Source organism: Symphodus melops (genome assembly GCF_947650265.1).
Source record: "Symphodus melops genome assembly, chromosome: 20".
In the NCBI taxonomy this organism is placed as follows: Eukaryota; Metazoa; Chordata; class Actinopteri; order Labriformes; family Labridae; genus Symphodus; species Symphodus melops.
The window spans coordinates 3,490,055-3,516,672 of NC_136710.1; the positions used below are offsets into that span (position 1 = coordinate 3,490,055).

The 26,618-nt window shown below is 39.5% G+C and overlaps 3 protein-coding genes and 4 long non-coding RNA genes across 7 annotated transcripts; all 7 read left to right on the forward strand.

Moving 5' to 3' along the window:
- The first annotated feature begins 218 nt into the window (after positions 1-218).
- Positions 219-2,542, forward strand: LOC306841916 (complement C1q-like protein 4). The gene is made up of 3 exons (XM_079371945.1): positions 219-420; positions 531-659; positions 2,109-2,542. Exons 1-3 carry the CDS (start codon positions 324-326, stop codon positions 2,372-2,374), a joined length of 492 nt encoding a protein of 163 aa, XP_079228071.1. The 5' UTR covers positions 219-323; the 3' UTR covers positions 2,375-2,542.
- A 559-nt stretch (positions 2,543-3,101) lies between these two features.
- LOC306841915 (complement C1q-like protein 4) lies at positions 3,102-4,775 on the forward strand (the record flags this gene model as incomplete). The annotated part of the gene is made up of 3 exons (XM_079371944.1): positions 3,102-3,334; positions 3,492-3,620; positions 4,495-4,775. Exons 1-3 carry the CDS (start codon positions 3,142-3,144, stop codon positions 4,773-4,775), a joined length of 603 nt encoding a protein of 200 aa, XP_079228070.1. The 5' UTR covers positions 3,102-3,141.
- A 4,341-nt stretch (positions 4,776-9,116) lies between these two features.
- LOC306841876 (complement C1q-like protein 4) lies at positions 9,117-10,937 on the forward strand. The gene is made up of 3 exons (XM_079371901.1): positions 9,117-9,382; positions 9,494-9,622; positions 10,512-10,937. The coding sequence occupies exons 1-3, from the start codon at positions 9,169-9,171 to the stop codon at positions 10,775-10,777; spliced, it is 609 nt and encodes a 202-aa protein (XP_079228027.1). The 5' UTR covers positions 9,117-9,168; the 3' UTR covers positions 10,778-10,937.
- Positions 10,938-12,552: 1,615 nt separating this feature from the next.
- On the forward strand, positions 12,553-14,506 carry LOC306841877. Its single transcript, XR_013781600.1, has 3 exons — positions 12,553-13,219; positions 13,377-13,505; positions 14,390-14,506. It is a non-coding gene; the product is annotated as an uncharacterized lncRNA (long non-coding RNA).
- Positions 14,507-20,027: 5,521 nt separating this feature from the next.
- Positions 20,028-22,629, forward strand: LOC306841744. The gene is made up of 3 exons (XR_013781575.1): positions 20,028-20,419; positions 20,577-20,705; positions 21,554-22,629. It is a non-coding gene; the product is annotated as an uncharacterized lncRNA (long non-coding RNA).
- Positions 22,630-22,814: 185 nt separating this feature from the next.
- LOC306841518 lies at positions 22,815-24,307 on the forward strand. The gene is made up of 2 exons (XR_013781537.1): positions 22,815-23,150; positions 23,919-24,307. It is a non-coding gene; the product is annotated as an uncharacterized lncRNA (long non-coding RNA).
- Positions 24,308-25,035: 728 nt separating this feature from the next.
- On the forward strand, positions 25,036-26,304 carry LOC306841570. Its single transcript, XR_013781560.1, has 3 exons — positions 25,036-25,286; positions 25,369-25,500; positions 25,950-26,304. It is a non-coding gene; the product is annotated as an uncharacterized lncRNA (long non-coding RNA).
- Positions 26,305-26,618: the final 314 nt, after the last annotated feature.

A 26,618-nucleotide genomic window follows, 5' to 3' on the forward strand; every position in this document is an offset into this window, starting at 1 on the left:
GGCACATTTTTAGCTCCATAGTTTTAGTGTGTTGCCTTAAAGAGTGTGTGACCGTTAAACAAGGTCTGTATTTTGTTTCTGGTGAACTGAAGCGTCTGTTTCTTGAGCGTTGGACAAAACTGGAAGTGAAAAACATCATGTCAGGGATGTGGTGAGTAGATAACAAACGTCACACGTCTTCAAGATCCTCACACATATAAAAAGCAGTCAGACGGACAATATCTTCCACATCGAGGAGAGGAGACGGACCGTTCCTGACTCTGTCTCGGGTTGATTGTTGTTTTTTTCAAGCCAGAGCAAATACAAACCCCCGGACTGCCAACATGTGCTGTGAGTTTGGTGACCTGAAAGCAAAGCTGGCAGCTTTAGAAACTAGGCTGCAGGACAGTGAAAACCAGATAGTGGCCCTGAAGAGCAAAGGTTGAGTAAATCCTTTTTGATTGTTTTTGTAAACTTGAAGGAATGAAGAGATTTTTTTGTTGTTGCTGTAATGTGGAAAAATTGAACGTGAATATTTTTGCTTCACGCAGAAAAAAAGCCGGTGGTATTCAGCGCGGAGGTAGGACCGAGAGGAAGCATTGGACCTTACGGCTCAGAGACGACTCTCGTCTACCAATCTGTGATCACAAATGTTGGAAACGCCTACAACTCCTCCTCAGGTCACTAAAGTAATATTCAAACATGAACGAATTCTAACCGTGTACCATTAAGTAAAGTAAATCCAAATATTTGTGTTAATTCATGTATTTAACTTTAACTTAATGATAACATTTAGACAGTGAACTATTTACATGTTTCAGCTGACAAAGTTAATATATAATATATTTACATGTTTTAATACTTTTAGTGGAACCTTGTAACTGTGACCAAATTATATTAAATCTACCTCTGTGGTTGTTGTTTGCATAGAGATAAATCACCCTAGCCTCTGATTGGCTACAACGGGACATGTGATCAGTAACGAGGAAGTGCTTGCTGTTGAGCAAGGGAATCAATATGGCTGACATTAAAGTGCTGCTGCTGCTGTTTTTCTTCAGTAGAGTTATATCCATCAACCGTGCGTCGGACCCTCGAGTGACATATAAACATTGCACAAAAAGTAGTAATTATTGTTTGGTAGATCATTTCTATGTTGTAACAAAGCTTCATGGTGTAGTAGAGTCCAACCATGCTGCTCTTGAACACAGCCTCTCACCTGCCCCTCCCCCCTTTGCTCATCAATCAGGTCGGCATATTTAATGCACCTGAGTGCCTGAGATCAGCCTGGCATTTGTTTGAAGGGTTCCTGGTGAGTAGGGTGGCTTTGGTTTTACTTTACACGTTATCAGTGTTTTTATTAATGGTTTCTTTCTTCTTTTTTTAGGTGTTTTAACTGCTGTTGTTTTGCCCTGTTTTGCCTTATTTTGCTTCAGTTTTGTTACTAGTTTGGCCCTGTTTTGCCTTATTTTGCTTCAGTTTTGTTTATTCCTTTGTTTGATTAGTGTTTTAATATATTTAGTAAATTTGATTTACTATAATAAATACCTTTTTTTATGTTTTGATAACACGACTGCCTCTTCAGTTCTTTCGAACTTATGTGTCCTTAATTTTCCTGTTTTGGTTTCCTTATTTGTGTATCTCCTGGGGTGCAAGTCCCCAGGTGGCGTTGTCTGTAGTTTATTTTGTAGTTTAAGAGAAAATCCATAAAATCCCCACGCCCGCCCTGTCACAATGGCAATAAATCCTATACTTTTAGAAAGCTTGTTTATTGCCCTTAAATTGGTGCCACGTTTGTAATGAGCTTGCGTTTGTGGGATAAGCAGCAGAGCTGAGTAACAAGGGCCAAATATTCTCTTCCAACACTTTAAGATTTATTGCCAAGCAGCATGTTACAAAATAGAATTAATCTACCAACCACTCATTCCCTTCATTTTATGTGATGTCTTCATGTAACACACAACGACACGTCCGTTGTATCATCTCTTTATGACAGTATTTCCACCATAATTTAAAGTCTTGGAGTGTGTTAAAAGTGTAAAACTCCTTCTGCTTTAAAAAGAGGTAAATTACGCAGATAGACAGAATCTAATATTGCATTAATTATTTTATCAACACGTTTGCTCCCACAGGTATCTTCACTGCACCTAATCCCGGAGTTTATTACTTCACCATCTTCCACCACGCTGGAGGGCATCCCGGGACCGAGCTGTTCCTCTACAGGAACGGCCAGCGCGTGGTGCAGACGCAGGATCACCCGACTGCTCAGGCCCATAACGCAGGGAACGCCGTGTTCCTGCAGCTGAACCAAGGGGACCAGGTCTATGTGCGCTTGGGTCCAAACCAGCACGTGTGGGGCTCTGGATACCACACGACCTTCAGTGGATTTCTGGTCTAGATGTCAGCGCAGATATGAAAGCAGCTGTTCCTTTAAGGATAAATGAAATCATCCAAAAGTAAATCCTCGATCTAAAGTTTGGTTGATTCCAGTGTCATGTCCTGTTTGCTAATCATTGAAAAGTTACAAGATTGTTTTAATAAAATAAAGTAACCAATGTCGATGCAATGGAGTTTTTGTCTTTGGAGTCAAAGTTAACCAGAGGATATCGTCCTTTGTTAATATTAAAAAATAAATGAAGCTCTGTTCCCTGCAGCTACGGGCCTTTTCAGGAAGTGGGTGCTTTTCGATCCACAGGAACAAAAGTTTTTACTTAGTTCTGGAGAAATGAGCTACCCTTAAAAAAATATCCAGCTGGGTCGTTCTGAATGAAGACTGTGCTGTAAGTTCAGTTCTTTGTTGATGAGTGTTCAATCCTCTTGAGTCACATGACAGTGAGCTACGCGATGAACTCAGGATCATTTTATTTACGTTTTCTCTGGGATATTAAAGTTTAACTGGTTGCCAGTAAATGGAGTCAATGTTGTTTGCTTATTTCATAATCAGCCTTGATTCAAAGGGGTAGAAGCTATCTGGATGACATCTACGGGCCTCTGGGTATTTACTGATTTCCAGTAAATGGAGTCAATATTGATTCAAACAGGATGTTACACATTTACAAATCCCATATAAATATCAGTCCAGCCATCAGAGGCTTCAGATCAGTCAGGGGTAGATCACTGAGAGACTCGTTTTCTTTCAACCAACTTGAAGATTTTCCATCAGACATGCGCTGGCTTCTTTTGCTGTTCTGTGGCTTGACTTTGGCCCAGGAAGGTGGAGATGCTGCTGAAACACAGTCCTGCTCTCCTGACATGTGTAACCTCCTGAAAGAGTTTGGTGCCATGTCAGCAAAAATCACATCTTTGCAAACCAGGCTGAGGGACAGTGAAAACCAGATTCGTGAGCTGAAGAACAAAGGTAAGGTGAATTTTCATTTGTACAGTTTGACAGTAGATGATTTATTGAAGTAAATTCATTGTATGGTTTCTGCAGACCTTTAAACGCTGTAACAAGAATACAATAGATACTGAAAGATCCATCTATGAATATTGTTGTAATACTTTCTTTAAAACAGAGGCAACCAAGGTTATCTTCAGTGCAGGGCTACCAGGTGGAAGACCTATTGGACCCTTCAACACAGACACAACTTTAATCTACAGACATATTCTCACAAACATCGGCAACGCCTACAACGCAGCCACAGGTAACACTCAATACTTTTTTGCTGTTTTTAAATTCATGAGACGGTTTACACAAAAGATCAATGAAAACAAGGCAAATTGATTTATAGCAAACAACAACAAGGCAATGTGCTTCACACAAGACATCAACAGCATCATGACAGAGGAAAAAAGAAACACAGAAAATCACAAAAAATAATTTAAAATCAAATCGAAGTCATTAAAATCAATTAATTGAATTAAATTGATATAGAATGACAAAATATTAACAAGTAGTTATTTAATAAGCATGAAAGTTACGGTTCAGAGTTATAAAATAAAAGGCGTTAATGACAGCAAAACAGCACAACAACAACGTCACAGTGACAGTTTAGGAAGTACGAATTTTCAGTGTTTTCATTGTTTAACCAAATTCAGGAAGTTAAAAGAAGAATAAACTCTTAAAGGTTTTTGAGGCTTGGAGTGTGTGTACATATATGTGTGTGTGTGTGTGTGTGTGTGTGTGTGTGTGTTAATGAATGTGCTTTGTGTTTTGTAATAACACAGACATGTTCACAGACCGATGCAGAGCTGGCTAAACACTGGAGCTTCATTATATCCTATATGCACATTGAGTCTTGGGAGGAGGGGGTGGAGGAAGACTGTTCTCTTTGATGTTTTGAATGTGGACTGCAGTACCTATTTTAAACACTATGAGTCAGAGTTACATATTGCTCCTTTAACTTCCTGATGTCAAAATCTGCTGTCATTTCGCTTTAGTTACAGTACAGCTATGATGTCTAAATTTGATGAAATATTATTTGGCTCTTTCTGTTTTTTGTTTGACCTGGTGTGCGTTTGTTTTAAATGAATCTGCCATGTGTGCCGAACTTTGAAATTTGTCATTTTTCCCCACAGGAATCTTCGCAGCACCTGTTCCAGGTGTTTATTACTTCACCTTCTTTTTTCATTCTGGAGGGCAACATCGAAAAATCCTCTATCTCTTCAAGAACTCCCAGCTTATTGCTGAGATCCACGACCACCCTTCAAAAAGTGACACAGCTGATAATGGGGGAAACGCAGTGTTTGTTCAGCTGCAGCGAGGAGACCAGGTGTATGTGAGGCTAGTTGCAAATTGTCACGTTTGGGGATCTGTGACGACAACAACTTTCAGTGGTTCTTTGGTCACTCAAATGTGAGAATCAGTGCTCTGATCTCGCCCCGACATAAGTGTAGCTATTACACCATTATATTTGAAATGTGGGGGAAAAAGCTAAATGATAATCATCAAATACAAACACTGACCTGGATGAATCCTTGAGTGTGCAATAATTATCTTTTACAAATTATTAAAAACATGTAGAGTGGAATGTCTGGTTAAGAAATAATCTTTGATACTGTAGACTTTGACCTCATCAAATGATGGCAGAGTAAATAACATTCAGATGGTATCACCACCTAAACCTTTTACATCTCGAGTACTAAATGTTGAGAGTCTATTTAATCTTCAGTATATACAAATTGACTGTCTACATAAACTCATACACATCAAACTTAGCAGGAAACCCTGATGTTTCACCTTTTATTTTAGGATGGTGTACGGTTAGAGCTTCTATCTCTTTGTAGTTTAAACCTTTAAAATAAATTATTATCATGTCGATAATGTTTCACATTTTACTTCCTTCAGTGTTTTGGAAAAAGCAAGCTGACCCCAAAGTAAAGTTTTTAATCAGACATTAAATGTGCAGCCAAGGAGGATAAAGTGATGTCAAAAGAGACGCCAAAAATGAATGCTTGACTCCGGGTGATTGTGGATCATGTTGTCGACAAGTTTCAGTGTGTTAGTTTGTTCATTCAAACGTGAAAACTTACCAACTCATGGAGAGACAGAAAGTTATGCTTATACCGCATCCAATCTTGTCAGGATATCTCAGAAACCTTGAATCAAATCAGTTACAGACTTAAAAGGGTTTAACGATACCTATAAATCAAATTAGACAATCAAATCTTATTACAATAAATCAACAGAAGTAATGTTTGTTGATTAAAACGCTTTTACTGTTTAGTTCCCTGTTTGTAGTAATGAAGCATTGAAACATTTTCTCTGTTGAATCTGGTTCATTTGTATCTTATTTAACTGCTTCAAGCCTCTTACATAAACTTTGAAATAAACTGTCATTCAAACGAATACAACTCACCATTGTCTGATCCGTGAAAAGCAGAGTGTTTCCTTGAGCCAGACAGTAATGATTGATAATGTTGGGTCCAGCCAGGATGACAAAGTTCAGGCTGTGTCCCTTTGGAGAACCATGACAAAAGACTCTTTATCCCAGCAGACCTTGCAGGTACTCCCAGAAGGCTTTGCCACACCTAACAAATAGGTGTGAAGTTTGGGAGGGATAAAACAGGCTGTGCCCCATTGTTCAGTCTCTTTCATTCGTCGTCTGGCGACGTCCAAGGATATCAACTCTGCTCCCTTTTTTCCAGCACGCTTCTCTTTGTTCAAAAGTTTTGGCGCGCAGCTAACCCAAGGCCTTGAAGTATACCGACATCCTGAATTCCGAGCTTAGATCATCCATTTGAACGCATCTCTAAGAAGAGCGTCTTATTTCTCCCGTATGAAAACGGTATTGAGAGAGATCGTAAGGATTAGGTCTTGTTCTGTCCTGTAAAGAAAGGACATCCACGGAGATCACCTCGCTCGACGGAGGACACTACGGCCTCTGCTTAACCCTTTGGACGCGCCGCCATCACCATACAACTGTAGGAAGACGGCTGGACCCCTTTTCTTCCTTTCATCAACCGTGGACAAAACGGCAACAAGTGAGGCTTAGCTAGGTCTGGGCAGTTAGATATAGAGAGTGTGTTTAATAACTGAGTTATTATTGTGAAACGGTGATAATATTTGCTTGGTGTTTGACCACTGTGTCTTAGGTTTTATGAGAGTAAAACCTGTTTTGTTTTCTTTATTTGTGCCGCTGCGTCCCGTGTGTTTCTCTGTGAACTCTCGCGTCATAACCGGGTAATAGACTCATGATCAGAAAGACTAGTGTGAACGCCGGCTGATACAAATCCGGCCACTGGCTTCTGGTAGTGAAGTTAACTATGCTCTGAGTTGTGCGTGAGTTCCAGGCTGAGATTGAGCTTCTGAGGTACGCTCGTTTCTCTCTCGCTCTCTCGCTTTACACACACACACACACGCACCTTTCGGCAGACGCACACACATAGAGATCTGTGGCTTTCAAGACGCTGCAGAAACGTAGATCAGGTAGAGACAGAGTCTGACTCCGTCTCTAGACAATAGACCAGGTTAAGAGACCTGTGTTCTTTGTCCGCCATCACGTGACCACGCGTGGTCGCCGCCATTTTGATCTGTCTCTGTCTGTCTGTCTGTCTGTCTCTCTCCCTCTCTCTCTCTCACTCTCACAGAAACACGCACACCCACACACGTGCCACGCTTGTTTGTTTTTGTTTGTTAGCTGTAGTTTAGTTTATAATAGTTGTTTGTTTGATTGAGTTTCATTGATTAACTTGATGTTGCTTTGTTAAATAAATTCTGTTATAATTTAAAGAGCAGTTGTTTGTGATTACTGTGTATTTGCATTGTGACTTAGGCTGGGTGAAAGGGCTTTGTGTTCGGATTTCACACCTTCAATTAAATACAGATTATTAATTATTAATGATATTGGTATTTAATTAACTAATTTTGAGACTGATTTTTGTAATATTTTGGTTGTTCCCTGTTTACAGGGTGGTGCCCCAAGGTTTATTAAACTCAGTTTAATAATAATTATTGATTTATTTTAATAATTAAGTCAACTTAATTATTAAATTTAATTCGACAACTAAATGTTACATCCTAAAACCCCAACGTAATGTTGCTGCCGTGGAAGGTCCCCAACAGAAGACTTTAAGTGATCCACAATCAGGTTTCTCAGTCACCCTTTTTTCACGCTATCTCATTTCCGCTGTCATTCTTGAGCTGTCAGTTTCCGTGGGTTAATCAGCTGTTTTGTCACCGGACCTCATCTAACCAATGGTGCAGTGTTCCTCCTTCGTTTTCGGCCTATCATCGTTCAGCTCTCCTTTTAAATATGATCCTTTTTCTTCCCTAGTTTTTTCAAGCTGGCTTCGTGCGCCCCTCCACCTCCCCATCACCGCCATCTTCAGAAGCAGAGTCGACTCCCATCAATTCTTCTCCAACTCGGTCTCATCAAATCATCAGTCCTCCACCACCAGGGTCTGGACTCCATGGGGGGATCTATCCTAATGACGAGCAGGACTTCATCACTAAATCGCATCTTCCACCCCATAGAGTCCAAGCGCCAAAACATTCTGTCAAATCTCATTCTGTCAATCACTCTGTCACTATAATAAATTCATTCTTAATATCACTTGTCTCTCCTGATTGAACGGATGTGTGATCTCCTGGGAAAGTTTGGTGCCATGACATCCGGTTTAAGGATTTCAAAATAAGATTCCTGCCAATGAAACAAACGGAGAAATCAACGTGTCTGTCTTTTCACACGTGACTTTTGCTCCAAGTGTCATGTTTTGGTTTCTGTGTGTCTTCCCACGTGTGTTTGTTTTGTTTTCCTTGTCTGTCACTCCCTCTGTGTTCTCCCTTCACCCTTAGTCACTCATTGCTTTCAGGTTAGTTCACAGGTGTTGTCACTCCAATCAACTCATTATTTAAGCCGGCTCCTTCCACACTGCCGGCGCCAGATTATTGTTCTTCCCTCAGTGGTTCGTACTCTCTCCGTGTCTTTGCAAATATTTAGTGCTCTGTGATAACTTGTATGATTCCCTGTCGTGTTTTTGACCCTTCGTGTTTTTTCTCTCTCTCGCTAGTTCCCAGTCCTGCCCGTCCTGTACCTCGTGTTCCTCGTCGTCTCGTTCGTCTTCATCTGGCTTCCTCACACGTGCTTTTGGATCACCTTCGAGTCACATTATATTCTTGTTGCACATTTAGAGTCACCTTAGATTTCTTGTACACATATTTAGAGTCACATTATATTACTTGTACACATTACTGTCACATTAGATTTATGCTACACATTAGTGTCACTCATATTTCATGTAGTACATTTATTCACTGTGTCACTCGTTGTTTAATAAATTGTTATTCGTTTTATTCTGTCTCTGATTCGTGCGTTTGGTTCCACTTATTCTGAGTCACAACACCAAGTTTTCTATGGCTTGATCACAGAGACTTGTCTTTATTTCTACTGGCAAAAGAAAAGCGTTAAGCATTATTATGTCCTTATTGCTTATTGTTGTATTCAGACTTAGATGATGGATTCCTTACAGTGAGATAATATAGCTACATGTGCCTTGAATCCTCTTGAATCACATGACGGTGAGCTACGTGATGAGCTCAGGATGATTTTATTTACGATTCTCTGGGATATTAAAATTTAACTGATAACAAGTAAATGGAGTCAATGTTGTTTTCTAATTTCAAACAGGATGTTAAACATTTACAAATCACATTTAAATATCAGTCCAGCCGTCAGAGGCTTCAGATCAGTCAGGGGTAGATCACTGAGAGACTCGTTTTCTTTCAACCAACCTGAAGATTTTCCATCAGACATGCTCTGGTTTGTTTTGCTGTTCTGTGGCTTGACTTTGGCCCAGGATGATGGCAATGCAACTAAAACACAGTCAGGCTTTAATGACATGTGTAACCTCCTGAAAGAGTTTGGTGCCATGTCAGAAAAAATCACATCTTTGCAAACCAGGCTGCAAAAGAGTGAAACCAGGCTGCAGGACAGTGAAAACCAGATCGTGGCCCTGAAGAGCAAAGGTCAAGTAAATCCTTTTTGATTGTTTTTGTAAGCTTGAAGGAAGGGAGAGATTTTTTATTTTTTTGCTGTAATGTGGAAAAATTGAACGTGAATATTTTTGCTTCACCCAGAACAAAAGCCGGTGGTATTCAGCGCGGAGGTAGGACCGAGAGGACGCATTGGACCTTACGGCTCAGAGACGACTCTCGCCTACCAATCAGTGATCACAAATGTTGGAAACGCCTACAACTCCTCCTCAGGTCACTAAAGTAATATTCAAACATGAACGAATTCTAACCGTGTACCATTAAGTAAAGTAAATCCAAATATTTGTGTTAATTCATGTATTTAATTTTAACTTAATGATAACATTTAGACAGTGAACTATTTACATGTTTCAGCTTACAAAGTTAATATGTAATATATATACATGTTTTAATACTTTTAGTGGAACCTAGTAACTGTGACCAAATTATATTAAATCTACCTCTGTGGTTGTTGTTTGCGTAGAGATTAATCACCCTAGCCTCTGATTGGCTACAACGGGACATGTGATCAGTAACGAGGAAGTGCTTGCTGTTGAGTAAGGGAATCAACATGGCTGACATTAAAGTGCTGCTGCTGCTGTTTTTCTTCAGTAGAGTTATATCCATCAACCGTGCGTCGGACCCTCGAGTGACATATAAACATTGCACAAAAAGTAGTAATTATTGTTTGGTAGATCATTTCTATGTTGTTACAAAGCTTCATGGCAATAAATCCTATACTTTTAGAAAGCTTGTTTATTGCCCTTAAATTGGTGCCACGTTTGTAATGAGCTTGCGTTTGTGGGAGAAGCAGCAGAGCTGAGTAACAAGGGCCAAATATTCTCTTCCAACACTTTAAGATTTATTGCCAAGCAGCATGTTACAAAATAGAATTAATCTACCAACCACTCATTCCCTTCATTTTATGTGATGTCTTCATGTAACACACAACGACACGTCCGTTGTATCATCTCTTTATGACAGTATTTCCACCAACATAATTTAAAGTCTTGGAGTGTGTTAAAAGTGTAAAACTCCTTCTGCTTTAAAAAGAGGTCAATCAAGCAGATAGACAGAATCTAATATTGCATTAATTATTTTATCAACACGTTTGCTCCCACAGGTATCTTCACTGCACCTAATCCCGGAGTTTATTACTTCACCATCTTCCACCACGCTGGAGGGCATCCCGGGACCGAGCTGTTCCTCTACAGGAACGGCCAGCGCGTGGTGCAGACGCAGGATCACCCGACTGCCCAGGCCCATAACGCAGGGAACGCCGTGTTCCTGCAGCTGAACCAAGGGGACCAGGTCTATGTGCGCTTGGGTCCAAACCAGCACGTGTGGGGATCTGGATACCACACGACCTTCAGTGGATTTCTGGTCTAGATGTCAGCGCAGATATGAAAGCAGCTGTTCCTTTTAGGATGAATGAAATCATCCAAAAGTAAATCCTCGATCTAAAGTTTGGTTGATTCCAGTGTCATGTCCTGTTTGCTAATCATTGAAAAGTTACAAGATTATTTTAATAAAATAAAGTAACCAATGTTGATGCAATGGAGTTTTTGTCTTTGGAGTCAAAGTTAACCAGAGGAAAACGTCCTTTGTTAATATTTAAAAATAAATGAAGCTCCGTTCCCTGCAGCTACGGGCCTTTTCAGGAAGTGGGTGCTTTTCGACCACAGGAACCAAAGTTTTTACTTAGTTCTGGAGAAATGAGCTACCCTTAAAAAAATATCCAGCTGGGTCGTTCTGAATGAAGACTGTGCTGTAAGTTCAGTTCTTTGTTGATGAGTGTTCAATCCTCTTGAGTCACATGACAGTGAGCTACGCGATGAACTCAGGATCATTTTATTTACACTTCTCTGGGATATTAAAGTTTAACTGGTTGCCAGTAAATGGAGTCAATGTTGTTTTCTTATTTCATAACCAGCCTTGATTCAAAGGGGGGAGAAGCTATCCGGATGACATTTACGGGCCTCTGGGTATTTACTGATTTCCCGTAAATGGAGTCAATATTGATTCAAAAAGGATGATAAATATTTACATGTCAGATATAAATATCAGTCCAGCAGTCAGGGGCTTCAGATCAGTCAGGGGTAGATCACTGAGAGACTTGTTTTCTTTCAACCAACTTGAAGATTTTCCATCAGACATGCTCTGGCTTGTTTTGCTGTTCTGTGGCTTGACTTTGGCCCAGGATGATGGCAATGCAAGTAAAACACAGTCAGGCGTTCATGAAATGTGTAACCTCCTGAAAGAGTTTGGTGCCATGTCAGAAAAAATCACATCTTTGGAAACCAGGCTGAGGGAAAGTGCAACCAGGCTGCAGGACAGTGAAACAAGGCTGAAAAACAGTGAAAACCAGATTTGTCAGCTGAAGAACAAAGGTAAGATGAATTTTCATTTGTACAGTTTGACAGTAGATGATTAATTGAAGTGAATTCATTGTATGGTTTCTGCAGACCTTGAAATGTTGTAACAAGAATACAATAGATACTGAAAGATCCATCTATGAATATTATTGTAATACTTTCTTTAAAACAGAGGCAACCAAGGTCATCTTCAGTGCAGGGCTACCAGGTCAAAGACCTGTTGGACCCTTCGACACAGACACAACTTTAATCTACAGATATGTGATCACAAACATCGGCAACGCCTACAACGCAGCCACAGGTAACACTCAATACTTTTTTGCTGTTTTTGAATTCATGAGACGGTTTACACAAAAGATCAATGAAAACAAGGCAAATTGATTTATAGCAAACAACAACAAGGCAATGTGCTTCACACAAGACATCAACAGCATCATGACAGAGGAAAAATGAAACACACAAAATCACAAAAAATAATTTAAAATTAAATCGAAGTCATTAAATTCAATTAATTGAAATAAATTTCTATATAATGAAAAAATATTTAAAAAATGTATTTAATAAGCATGAAAGTTACGGTTCAGAGTTATAAAATAAAAGGCGTAAATGACATCAAAACAGCACAACAACAACGTCACAGTGACAGTTTAGGAAGTACGAATTTTCAGTGTAGACATTCGTTTAACCAAATTCAGGAAGTTAAAAGAAGAATAAACTCTGAAATGTTTTTGAGGCTTGGAGTGTGTGTACATATATATATGTGTGTGTGTGTGTGTGTGTGTGTGTGTGTGTGTGTGTGTGTGTGTTAATGAATCTGCTTTGTATTTTTTTTAACGCAGACATGTTCACAGACTGATGCAGCGTTCAATCCTCTTGAGTCACATGACAGTGAGCTACGCGATGAACTCAGGATCATTTTATTTACGTTTTCTCTGGGATATTAAAGTTTAACTGGTTGCCAGTAAATGGAGTCAATGTTGTTTGCTTATTTCATAACCAGCCTTGATTCAAAGGGGGGAGAAGCTACCTGGTTACATCTACGGGCCTCTGGGTATTTACTGATTTTCCGTAAATGGAGTCAATATTGATTCAAAAAGGATGATAAACATTCACAGGTCAGATATAAATATCAGTCCAGCCATCAGAGGCTTCAGATCAGTCAGGGGTAGATCACTGAGAGACTCGTTTTCTTTCAACCAACTTGAAGATTTTCCATCAGACATGCTCTGGTTTCTTTTGCTGTTCTGTGGCTTGACTTTGGTCCAGGACGGTGGAGATGCTGCTGAAACACAGTCCTGCTCTCCTGACATGTGTAAACTCCTGAAAGAGTTTGGTGCCATGTCAGCAAAAATCACATCTTTGCAAACTCAGCTGAGGGACAGTAGAACCAGGCTGCAAAAGAGTGAAACCAGGCTGCAGGACAGTGAAAACCAGATTCGTGAGCTGAAGAACAAAGGTAAGATGAATTTTCATTTGTGCAGTTTGACAGTAGATGATTAATTGAAGTAAATTCATTGTATGGTTTCTGCAGACTTTGAAACGCTGTAACAAGAATACAATAGATACTGAAAGATCCATCCATGAATATTGTTGTAATACTTTCTTTAAAACAGAGGCAACCAAGGTCATCTTCAGTGCAGGGCTACCAGGTGACGCAGCTGTTGGACCCTTCAACACAGGCAGAACTTTAATCTACACACATGTGATCACAAACATCGGCAACGCCTACAACGCAGCCACAGGTAACACTCAATACTTTTTTGCTGTTTTTAAATTCAAGAGACGGTTTACACAAAAGATCAATGAAAACAAGGCAAATTGATTTATAGCAAACAACAACAAGGCAATGTGCTTCACACAAGACATCAACAGCATCATGACAGAGGAAAAAAGAAACACACAAAATCACAAAAAATAATTTAAAATGAAATCGAAGTCATTAAAATCAATTAATTGAAATACATTTCTATATAATGAAAACATATTTCAAAAAGGTCTTTAATAAGCATGAAAGTTACGGTTCAGAGTTATAAAATAAAAGGCATAAATGACAGCAAAACAGCACAACAACAACGTCACAGTGACAGTTTAGGAAGTACGAATTTTCAGTGTTGTCATTCGTTTAACCAAATTCAGGAAGTTAAAAGAAGAATAAACTCTGAAATGTTTTTGAGGCTTGGAGTGTGTGTGTGTGTGTGTGTGTAGGTGTGTGTGTGTGTGTGTGTGTGTGTGTGTTAATGAATCTGCTTTGTGTTTTGTTATAACACAGACATGTTCACAGACGGATGCAGAGCTGGCTAAACACTGAAGCTTCATTATATCCTATATGCACATTGAGTCTTGGGAGGAGGGGGCGGGGGGAAGACTGTTCTCTTTGATGTTTTGAATGTGGACTGCAGTACCTATTTTAAACACTATGAGTCAGAGTCATATTGCTCCTTTAACTTCCTGATGTCAAAATCTGCTGTCATTTCGCTTTAGTTACAGTACAGCTATGATGTCTAAATTTGATTCAATATTATTTGTCTCTTCTTATTTTTGGTTCAAACTGGTGTGCGTTAGTTTTAAATGAATCTGCCATGTGTGCTGAACTTTGAAAGTTGTCATTTTTCATTTGTCTCCACAGGAACCTTCACAGCACCTGTTGCAGGTGTTTATTACTTCACCTTCTTTTTTCATTCTGGAGGGGAATATCAAACATTCCTGACACTCTACAAGAACTCCGAGCATATTGCTGAGACCCAGGACCACGCTTCAATATTTGACGGAGCTGATAATGGGGGAAACGCAGTGTTTGTTCAGCTGCAGCGAGGAGACCAGGTGTATGTGAGGCTACTTGCAAAATGTCACGTTTGGGCATCTGTGACGACAACAACTTTCAGTGGTTCTTTGGTCACTCAAATGTGAGAATCAGTGCTCTGATCTCGCCCCGACATAAGTGTAGCTATTACACCATTATATTTGAAATGTGGGGGAAAAAGCAAAATTATAATCATCAAATACAAACACTGACCTGGATGAATCCTTGAGTGTGCAATAATTATCCTTTACAAATTATTAAAACATGTAGAGTGGAAAGTCTGGTTAAGAAATAAGCTTTGATACTGTAGACTTTGACCTCATCAATAGATGGCAGAGTAAATAACATTCAGATGGTATCACCACCTAAACCTTTTACATCTCAAGTACTAAATGTTGAGTCTCTTTAATCTTCAGTATATACAAATTGACTGTCTTCATACACTCATACATATCAAACTTAGCAGGAAACCCTGATGTTTCACCTTTTATTTTAGGATGTGTACAGTTAGAGCCTCTATCTCTTTGTAGTTTAAAAGTTTAAAATAAATTATCATCATGTCGATAATGTTTCACATTTTACTTCCTTCAGTGTTTTGGAAAAAGCCAGCTGACCCCAAAGTAAAGTTTTTAATCAGACATTAAATGTGCAGCCAAGGAGGATAAAGTGATGTCAAAAGAGACGCCAAAATTTAATGCTTGACTCCGGGTGATTGTGGATCATGTTGTCGACAAGTTTCAGTGTGTTAGTTTGTTCATTCAAACGTGAAAACTTACCAACTCATGGAGAGACAGAAAGTTATGCTTATACTGCATCCAATCTTGTCAGGATATCTCAGAAACCTTGAATCAAATCAGTAACAGACTTAAAAGGGTTTAACGATACCTATAAATCAAATTAGACAATCAAATCTTATTACAATAAATCAGCAGAAGTAATGTGTGTTGATTAAAACCCTTTTACTGTTTAGTTCCCTGTTTGTAGTAATGAAGCATTGAAACATTTTCTCTGTTGAATCTGCTTCATTTGTATCTTATTTAACTGCTTCAAGCCTCTTACATAAACTTTGGAATAAACTGTCATTCAAACGAATCCAACTCGCCATTGTCTGATCTGTGAAAAGCAGAGTGTTTCCTTGAGCCACACAGTAATGATTGATAAACTGGTTGTCCAGTAAACTCTTTCCCATCATCATTGTTAATACAGTGAGCAGAAAAGTTGAACATTCTTGAGATTATCAAGAGACAAGTAACCCACGGGTCTGATCAAGAGTTCAAAATTAACAAGTCAATGAATAAAAGCCGGCAGAAGGATCGTACGAGTCAGAGTCAAGGTGACGGAGCAGCTTTGTAACTCGGAAGATGACTTTTGTAAATCTGCTTTTTCTTGATGGTATGTGGCTTGATTTCAGTCCTGGATTACGGACCGATACATCAAATCAATGAAACTAGTGAACTGGTTTCATGTTGATCTGATATGTGTGATCTCCAGATCTCCTGTGAGATAATAACGCTACATGTGCCTTCAATCCTCTTGCGTCACATGACAGTGAGCTACGTGATGAGCTCAGGATCATATAATTTACAATTCTCTGGGATATTAAAATTTAACTGATAACAAGTAAAAGGAGTCAATTGTTTTCTTATTTCATAATCAACCTAGATTCAAAAAGGATGTTAAACATTGACAGGTCAGATATAAATATCAGTCCAGCAGTCAGGGGCTTCAGATCAGTCAGGGGTAGATCACTGAGAGACTCGTTTTCTTTTAACCAACTTGAAGATTTTCCATCAGACATGCTCTGCCAGGATGATGGAGATGCTGCTGAAACACAGTCATGCTCTCCTGACATGTGTAACCTCCTGAAAGAGTTTGGTGCCATGTCAGAAAAAATCACATCTTTGGAAACCCAGCTGAAGGACAGTCAAAACCAGATACGTGAGCTGAAGAACAAAGGTAAGGTAACTTTTTATTCGTCCTGTGTTTGACTGTACATGATTAATTGAATTTAAAACACACACACAACGCTGTAACAAGAAGACAGACAGACAGATCCGTCCATCCATCCATGAATATTGTGGTAATACTTCCTTCAAAACAGAGACAACCAAGGTGTTCTTCAGTGCAGCGACAGGAGGTGATGGACCTGTTGGACCCTTCAACACAGACACAACGTTAGTCTACAAAACAGTGATCACAAACATCGGCAACGCCTACAATGGAGCCACAGGTAACACTCAGTTAAAAACTATTTTGCTGTTGGATTTAAATTCACGAGACGCTTTAGCAGTGTAGTCATTTGTTGAACTGAATTCTATTCCTGCAGCAGGAAGTTAATAGAAGAATTAACTCTAAAAGGTTTTAAAAGTTTGGAGGGTGTTTAGATGGGTGTGTGCGTTTGTGTTAATAAATGCTGCGTTTTGTTATAATGCAAAAATTTCATAGACCGATGCAGAGCTGGCTAAACACTGAAGCTTCATGACATCCTGCGTGCCCATTGACTCTCGGGAGGAGACAGCTGTCTTCGATATTTTGAATGTTGGCTGCAGCGCCTGTTTTAAACTTTATGAGTCAGAGTTACATACTGCTCCTTTAACTTCCTGATGTCTAACTCAGTGATTAGTCTGCTAGCTAGCTACAGTACAGCGATTGTGTCGAAAGCTTGTGTGCATGAATCTGCCTCGTGTGCCGAACAATGAAAGGCTACATTTTCTTTTCTCCCCCCACAGGTATCTTCACTGCACCTGTTGCGGGTGTTTATTTCTTCACCTTCGCTTGTCACGGTGCAGGTGCACACCGAACAATTCTATGGCTGTACAAGAACTCCCAGGTGATGGTTACGTCCGATCAGCACCCTACAGTGCAAAACACAGCAAACATGGGAGGAAACTCAGTGTTCCTTCAGCTGCAACAAGGAGACCAGGTGTATGTGCGCCTAACTGAAGGTTCAAGTGTTTGGGGGAACGACTATGTCACAACTTTTAGTGGTTCTCTAGACACTCCCATGTGAGAATCAAGGCTCTGTTCTCCCCCAGACAAATATGTATGTTATAGCATTATATTTTAAACGTGGGGGAAAAGTCATCCGTTGATGATTAAATAAAAAAATCTGACATTGATGAGCCTTCTTGTGCCACCTCTTTATTCTGTTTTCCTACAACACCAACAGATTGTCTTGATGATGAATGAAAGCAGAAATAACTGCCCTCACAACATGAGTTGACACAGTTCAAACAGGGGTAATCAAACACAGGTGAGACTAGTTACACAGGTGAGGACAATCAGACAGGAGGGAAACACACAGAGGAGCAAAGAACACGAGAGCAGAAAACACTGAGGACAACTGAATGAAACATGGAACAGTGAAGAAACACGAGGAACTGAAGGATGTCAGAAAAGCACAGGGAGAAGACATTACAAAATAAAACAGGAAACACTAAAGACTAAACAAGTAAACACAATAACACGAACACTATGAAACAATCAACACTAAGAAACATTAACACAAAAACACTCGGGGAAAACATGAGAACTAAAACAAGACAGGAAATCAGAACTCTGGAATTCAAAACTAAATCATGACAGGTGTAAAGAACTCATTAAACACTGCAGCTTATAAAGAAATGTGTTGTGTTCCAGAAAATCTTTAGAACCAAGTGCACGACTCAGAGACAGTTTGACGTTTACAAATAACAAGTTATTAGAAACGTGACTCGGGGTGAAATAATTGTGCAACACGATAATAAATGTGACTCTAGTGAACCCTAAAAACCCTAAATCCAAACACGCATGACGAGGAGCCAGATCAGACACACAAGACGACACGGGGAAGATGGAGTCGCAGGAACTACGGAGAGGGAGAAAACACGAGAGGTTAACAAGTGAAGTGTATTTTACATGCAACACAATGTGATATGAACAGTTGTGTGACTTGTAAGTGTGATCTTATGTTAAAGCAATTAGTGATCTCAAGAAGAGCTTGGTTTAACAAAGAGCATGAAGTGGTTTATTAGGGGTTGTTTCCTTAAGACTGATTAGGATAACATTTGGGTCGAAACAAGTGTTGATCTTGAGGAAGAGATAATAAAAGTCAACCCTGCATGGAATTGTAAATCTTAAGGCCATAAGTTCAGAGTAAGTTTAAGGAGGGTAACAGTTGTTGTCTTAAGTCCAAATAAGGACTTGGATGATTTTCTGTTTTCTTTGACCAATGCTGTATAAATACTAGTGTCTTTCTTTGTTCGAGAGGGCTCACATTTGGCTGGTGACTCTCCCAGGTGCCATGGCTAACCTGGACTGATGCTGTTTCTCGTCTTTGTAAATAAATGTCTTACATTACAAGCAAGTCAGTGTCAGCGGATTTTCCTTCATCATCGACACATCATCGTCAAAGGAGGAGAACTTAAGAAACTACACAAGCACGAATAAACACAAGTATCCAAGATAACTAGAAGAGCGAGAGCTGACACTGAGTTACAAACCCATGGGGATGAAACAATAATCTGGCGTTGGCTTCCAGGAAGGAGCCAGCTTAAATAGCCAGTTGATCAGAGTGGAAACACCTGTGACTGCAGCTGAACCTAATGAGATGATTAGGGAGGGAAGGGAGACACGAGGGAACTGACAGACAGGGAAACAAACAACAAAACTGCATGTGGAAACCCCAAACATGACAAAATGTCCTGATTACAAAGTTCATTGTGAAAGTGGCAGACTGAACTGAGAGTCTGAACTCACTAACTCCTCTATATGTATTATTATGTCCTCAGTGCTTGTTGTTGTATTCAGACTTAGATGAGGGATTCCTTACAGTGAGATAATAAAGTTACACGTCAAATAGATGTTCTGCAGATATGTGTGACCCCCTGACAGAGTTTGATGCTAGTCCTGGTTCAGAGCAAGAATTGTTCTGGTAGCTGGAGAGGTGCCCGTCCACTTCCTGATCCCTGCCAAGGTTCCCATGAGCAAGGCACCAAACTTCCCCACTCTGCCATTTCTCCATCAGAGCATGCCCACAGGATCCTAACCCTAACCCTGTCTCAACAACAGAGTGTAAAACAGAATCTCCCCCTCCAGTATTAATAAACTATATCTTCAGACGGACCTGCATTAAAGATGTTTGGAAGCATTTTTTCATTTTGATCTGATGACAAAGTTATTGTTTGTTTGCTTGAATTAAACTATAAACTTGTATTTAAACACCAAACCAATAGTTTCACAGTTCTGAATGAAGATTGTACTGTAAGTTCAGTTCTTTGTTGATGAGCCTTCAATCCTCTTGAGTCACATGTCGGTGAGCTACATGATGAAGTCAGGATGATTTTATTTACGTTTCTCTGGGATATTAAAGTTTAACTGATTTCCAGTAAATGGAGTCAATATTGATTCAAACAGGATGTTAAACATTTACAGGTCACAAATAAATCAGTCCAGCCGTCAGAGGCTTCAGATCAGTCAGGGGTAGATCACTGAGAGACTCGTTTTCTTTCAACCAACCTGAAGATTTTCCATCAGACATGCTCTGGTTTGTTTTGCTGTTCTGTGGCTTGACTTTGGCCCAGGATGATGGCAATGCAACTAAAACACAGTCATGCTCTCCTGACATGTGTAACCTCCTGAAAGAGTTTGGTGCCATTTCAGCAAAAATCACATCTTTGGAAACCAGGCTGCAGAACAGTGAAACCAGGCTGCAGAACAGTGAAACCAGGCTGCAGAACAGTGAAACCAGGCTGCAGAACAGTGAAACCAGGCTGCAAAAAAGTGAAACCAGGCTGCAGAACAGTGAAACAAAGCTTCGAAACAGTGAAACAAGGCTGCAGAACAGCGCAATCCAGATACGTGAGCTGAAGTCCAAAGGTAAGGTGACTTTTTATTTGTACTATGTTAGACTGTACATGATTAATTGGAGTACATTCATTGCAGGGATTCTGAAGACCTGAACACTGGAAAAACAAAAAAATAGATACTGATAGATCCGTCTATGAATATTGTTGTAATGCTTTCTTTAAAACAGAGGAAACCAAGGTTATCTTCAGTGCATCGCTAGCAGGTAACGCATTCACTGGCCCCTTCCTCGTAGACAGGACTTTAATCTACAGAACAGTGATCACAAACATTGGAAGAGCCTACAATGCAGCCACAGGTAACTCTCAGTTCAATACTTTTTTTCTGTTTTATCTGAATTCATGAGATGGTTTATATAAAGGGTCAATGAAAGCAAAACAGCACAATAACAACATCACAGTTTTTCACGTAGGAGTGTTTGCAGTGTAGTCATTTGTTTAACTAAATTCTATTATTGAAACAGGAAGTTAAAGGTCTCATATTCAGCTTTTTCTGGTTTTAGATGCTCTTTAGTGTGTTTTCCAGGTGTCAAAATTCAAAGTCCATGGAAACGCGGGTTCTCCTACCTCCTCCTGTTAGCGCTAGCAGTAGCCTCATGAAACGCTCGGTCCCTAGCCCCCCCCCCCCCCTGTTGAAAATGGTTTTGTGACATCACAAGACAAACGTCACTGATCCAAGCCCATTGGCTCGTTGTTGCACAAGCTCCCCTCGGACTGACTGTAGCATTCCCGATATGGTTAAAGGGGCGGGAAATATCCAAGAATAAAGTCGAACGACTGACCAATTACAACAGATTAGACTAAGCACACATGGGGAGCCTGCTAGTTTTTTTTTCTTTTTGTGGAGGATTCTGAGCGTTATAAATACAGGCAGATGAGAGAGCCTGTATGGAGCAGCACTACATGAAAACAGACATTTTTCTTTTTTTTTCAAACATTAGCGATTGTGAACATACTTTTGTAGACGCATCAATTGGCTATATGAACCCCCAAAAAGGCATGATATGGGACCTTTAAAAGAAGAACAAACTCTGAACGGTTTTTGAGGCTTGGATTACGTGTGCATGCGTGCACGTGTGTTTATGTTTTTGTAAATCAATCTGCCTGGTGTGCGGAACAAAGGCTTAATTTTCGTTTATCTCCACAGGTATCTTCACTGCGCCTGTTGCTGGTGTTTATTACTTCACCTTCTTTTTTCATGGTGGAGGACAAAATCCAACAACTCTATGGCTCTACAAGAACCTCCAGCTGGTAGTTACAACCCATGATGACCCAACAAAGCAAGACAGGTCTGATAATGGAGGAAACGCAGTGTTTCTTCAGCTACAGCAAGGAGACCGTGTGTATGTGCAGCTGGCTAGGACTTCACATGTTTGGGGAAACGGCTACCTTACGACTTTTAGTGGTTATTTGGTCACTCAAATGTGAGAATCAATAATCCCATTTTTCCATACTTAAACATGTCTCTTACCATTACATATAAATCATCTGTTCGTTATCAAAAAAGTCAGATTTTGAATTTACAGCACAGATGCTACTTAACCTACCACGAGGCCCCTGTTGGACCTCTTGACTGAACTGTGTAGACCAATGGGCAGCAAGAGCCAGAAAGTCACGGAGGTTATCAAGTGGGAAAACTTCCTTCACCGACATTTAGTTTCATTGGCCCAACAACACTGGGAAGGATGGACAGTTAACTTAGGCGGACCAAGAGCCAGCCCCCTCCATATTGTACACCCTTAAACATTACAATTAAATCTGGATTTTACCAAGGCAATCCAGTGGATGGTGTATACATTTGGTATTAAGAATGAATTCAACATTGTTGAAATGCATTTATTTTCAATGGGTTATGTTGAAATGTCATGACATTGATTTACTCTAAAGGTCAAATCTGTAAAATGTAAACTGAATTAAATGATAAAGAAGATGTACTATATCATCAGACATTAAGGAACGATGCAATGTTTAGGTGCAGTATTCAGTATGTCCTCCTTATAAGTTTTGGTTTCCAGAATGGTCTCTTTTTGTTTAGACCAGGTAGGCAGTTTTAATGCCCAAACACACACGGCCGTTTTGGACGCCCCTCAGTTTGCCAGGCAAACAGCAAACCAACAAGTGTTGCAGCGATGGAAGTGCTTAAGTGAACTGGTGAAAAGCCTCTTTAAACCATGCCTGATGTTGCATTAATAAACAAATAAACTTTTGAACAATGTGAATAAACTTGCCTGGTAAGTTGAATCTCTCTGCATTGCACAACAGTGACGACGTATCCTAGTGACAAAAAGGTCATTTTTTTATTGCTGCTATTGAAACTCTTCACTTACATAAAGTTTGAGGGTAATTACACAGGAGAGCAATGTGCAAGACTGGTTGTTAAACATTAACTGGTCATCATTAAAATACATAAAATCAGGTCAGACAGAGTTAAGGTGAGCTGATATTTTAGATCTTCTGGGAGACAGAACAACTAAAAGTTATGGATTCCAGACTGCAGAACATTGAAACCAGGCTGCAGAACAGTGAAATTCGGCTGCAGAATGGTGAAACCAGGCTGCAGAACATTGAAGTCAGACTGCAAAACAGTGAAACACAGCCGCAGAACATAGAAACCAGGCTGCATAACATTGAAACCAGGCTTCAAAACAGTGAAACAAGGCTGCAGAACAATGAAACCAGGCTGCAGAACATTGAAATCAGACTGCAGAAAGGTGGAATGTAGATTCTTGATCTGAAGAACAAAGGTAAGCTGAATTTTTATTTGTAGTTTGACTGAACGTGAATAATTGAAGTTAAAAAAAAATCCTTGCATGGTTTTTGCAGCCCTTTAAAAGCTGTAACAAGAATACAATGGATACTAAAAGATCCATCCATCCATTCATTTATAATTTTGTCATGCTTTGAAAAGGAGAGAACCAAGGCACAGGAAACTAAGTTCAATAAATCAAATAAAGCTATTGAATCTGAATTCATAAGTGACAGTTTTACAAGTAGGCATGTTTTCAGTGTAGTAATTTGTTTAACAGAATTCTTATTACTGTGGCAGAAAGTTAAAATGATAAAATCTGAAAGGTTTCTGAGGCTTGGAGTGTGTGTGAATGTGTGTGTGTCCCCGCTTGGCAACTTCTTTAAAAAAACAAACATTTGAAGTAATACTATGGTTAAATACATCACAAGTATATGTGGTATTACTTTTTTGTATTTTTAAAATGACTAGAAAGACAAGTCCACATGTAAACAGTTAAGACTGATAGTCCCCTGTTCGTAAGATATACCTGTATGTGTGTGTGTGTGCCCTCGAGTGTGTGTGTGTGTGTGTGTAGGTGTCTATGTCTACTGTGTTGTTAGAATGGGGAAAGGCTTAAAGACCGATGCAGAGCTGGCTAAACACTGAAGCTTCCTGTATCCATGATATGGCATCCTAAGTGCACATTGACAGGCAGCGGGGGAGACAGCTCTCTTCAGTGTTTGCACTAAACAATAAAAGGCATCTTTTTCTTTTGTCCCGACAGGTATCTTCACTGCACCTGTTGCAGGTGTTTATTATGTCGCCTTCTTTTGTCATGATGACGAGGACCATCGAAGATATCTGCAGCTCTAGAAATCTGAGCCAATGATTAGGACCCATAATTACCCTTCAATCTACGACACAGCTGATAATGGAGGAAACGCAGTGTATCTTCTGCTGCAGCGAGGAGACCAGGTGTATGTGTGCCTGGCTATGAATACTCATGTTTGGGAAAACAACCATATTACAACTTTTAGGGGTTCTCTGGTCCATCACATGTGATAATCAATACTCTGTTCTCCCCCAGACAAATATAAATGTTATACCATTATGTTTGAAATGTAGTGAAAAAGTTATCTGTTGATGATTAAATTAAAAAAATGACATTGATAAGCCTTCTTGTGCCACCTCTTTATTCTGTTTTCTTTATACTAGGCCTACAACACCAACAGATTGTCTTGATAATTAATGAAAGCAGGAATAACCACCCTCACAACATGAGTTATTGGTAAGGTTGACACAGTTCAGATGTTACCAATCATAAAGAAATCCTAGCAAGAATTAGAGGGATTTAAGAACAATCTCAGAACAGAAAACAAAAACTTTTATCTGGTGTGGTTGATACTGTTGCTAGATACGACACTTTTTTTTTCAGAAGCTGTGATTGGTTAATCCCAAATATTAGAGGAAAAAAATCTCATAAATCAAAAGTTCATAAATCACTGTGATAATCTTCAATTATAACAACACAGTTTACAGATGACATGAATCTTCCTCAGGCGCTGGTGGCCAAGTGGTTGTATAATATAAAATATTCCCCTCCCCACTGCAATTGTATGTGCCAATTGAGCTCTGAGCTCATCAGACCTATTTTGTTTTTGTACCAGGTTGTAAACATGTGAAATATGCTGTAAAAACATATTTTTTGAACAAGGTGTGTATCTGACCTTTTGGATTCTTGGAGTGAGCCTTTTTACTGCTTACTCTGGGATATTAAAGTTTAAAATAAATAGAATCAATATTGTTTTCTTCTTTCATAATCAGTCTTGCTTCAGAGGGGATGTTAAACATTTACAGGTGACAAATACAAATCAGTCCAGCAGCCAGGGGGTTCAGATCCGTCAGGGGTAGATCACTGAGACCAGTTTTTCTTCTAACTTGATGATTTTTGTTTCCGACATGCTCTGGTTTCCTTTGCTGTTCTGTGGCTTGACTTTGGCCCAGGAAGGTGGAGATGCTCCTGAAACACAGTCCTGCTTCCCTGACATGTGTGACCTCCTGAAAGAGTTCGGTGCCCTGAGAGAAAAAATGGGAATTATGGAAACGAGACTGAAGGAAAGTGAAAACCAGGTTCTTGAGCTGAAGAAAAAAGGTGAGAAGAATTATTTTGGATACAGTGAAATCAGAAAATACAACTGAAACAAAATGTAATTTTAATGTTTTGTTAACTGTAGAAACAACCAGGGTGGCATTCAGCGCTGCAACAGGAGGCGGTAATACAGCCATTGGACCATTTAGCACAGACAGAACGTTGGTCTTCAGAAAAGTTTTCACAAACATTGGCAACACCTACAATACTGAAACAGGTAAGTCCACTGTCACACTTTTACACTCTGTTTTTATGTCAAATCAAAAAAGACTCATCCCACAGTGGGAGCTGGATCTATAAACAGAAAGAGGTTAAGAAAAGTAAACAAGATCAGAAGACCAATAACATGATCTTTCTCAGATGAAGTATCATCAATAAATCTTTCAAACAGGAGCTTCTTGGTTGGCAGATTTGCTTTTCTTTACATTTTTAACAAGATTGATTGAATGAATACGCCACATGGTGCAATATCTGTGAATATAGCCACAATAATAAACGAAAAACTACCAGGCCATAAGTTTATCAGGCTAACTTATGATCTTTACTTTATTATTTTACTGTCAGTCCCATCAGGAAGTTACCTTTCAGCAAATTCACAACCAATCAACCAATCTCAGCACCTTGTTTGTGAATATTTGTAAAAAAAAATAAATCTTGTTTTCACAGGTAACTTTGTTGCACCTGTTGCGGGCCTCTACTACTTGACCTTGTTCCATCACGCTGGAGGAACACACACAGCCAGTCTTTCTCTCATCAAGAACAACGAGGTGGTTGTGATGACCTATGACCACCCATCAACACAAGACACAGCTGATAACGGAGGCAACGCAGTGCTCCTACAGCTGCAGCAAGGGGACCAGGTGTATGTTCGCCTGGATGCAAACAGCCATGTTTGGGGAAATGATGTCATTACGACCTTCAGTTATTTTCTGCTCAGTCAAGGTTGAGAGTTTGCTGTTGAGTAGACTCAACTTAAACCAGTCACGTCTTAATTTTAACAACTTAAATGTTCAATATGTATAATTGAAAGTGTTGAAAAAAAACAACCATGAGAACACCAAATGATGTGTGTGTGTGTGTGTGTGTGTGTGTGTAGATAATCTGCTATGTTTGTTACAGGCATATTTTATATGTTGTATTACTATGTGTGTTTTAATTGTGACCTGCAGAGGAATCGCAGATGTAAACGAGCTCAAAACTAACTCTGTCCCTTTATAAATAAAAGTTGAATTAATTCATTCATTTTGTTGTCACTGGGAAGGTAAAGTCAATGGATCCTGCAGTGCAATAAAGAGACTTGCAGTTTGTTTTAGCTATATATTTATCTGTAGGTTT

What these genes read in the sequence shown, in the direction of transcription:
- LOC306841876 (XM_079371901.1), top strand. Translation starts at nt 9,169, where the DNA reads ATGCTCTGGTTTGTTTTGCTGTTCTGTGGCTTGACTTTGGCCCAGGAT. An exon ending in CGTGGCCCTGAAGAGCAAAG is followed by an intron (nt 9,383 to 9,493) that starts GTCAAGTAAATC and finishes TGCTTCACCCAG; the next exon opens with AACAAAAGCCGGTGGTATTC. An exon ending in CGCCTACAACTCCTCCTCAG is followed by an intron (nt 9,623 to 10,511) that starts GTCACTAAAGTA and finishes TTGCTCCCACAG; the next exon opens with GTATCTTCACTGCACCTAAT.
- LOC306841916 (XM_079371945.1), top strand. Translation starts at nt 324, where the DNA reads ATGTGCTGTGAGTTTGGTGACCTGAAAGCAAAGCTGGCAGCTTTAGAA. An exon ending in AGTGGCCCTGAAGAGCAAAG is followed by an intron (nt 421 to 530) that starts GTTGAGTAAATC and finishes TGCTTCACGCAG; the next exon opens with AAAAAAAGCCGGTGGTATTC. An exon ending in CGCCTACAACTCCTCCTCAG is followed by an intron (nt 660 to 2,108) that starts GTCACTAAAGTA and finishes TTGCTCCCACAG; the next exon opens with GTATCTTCACTGCACCTAAT.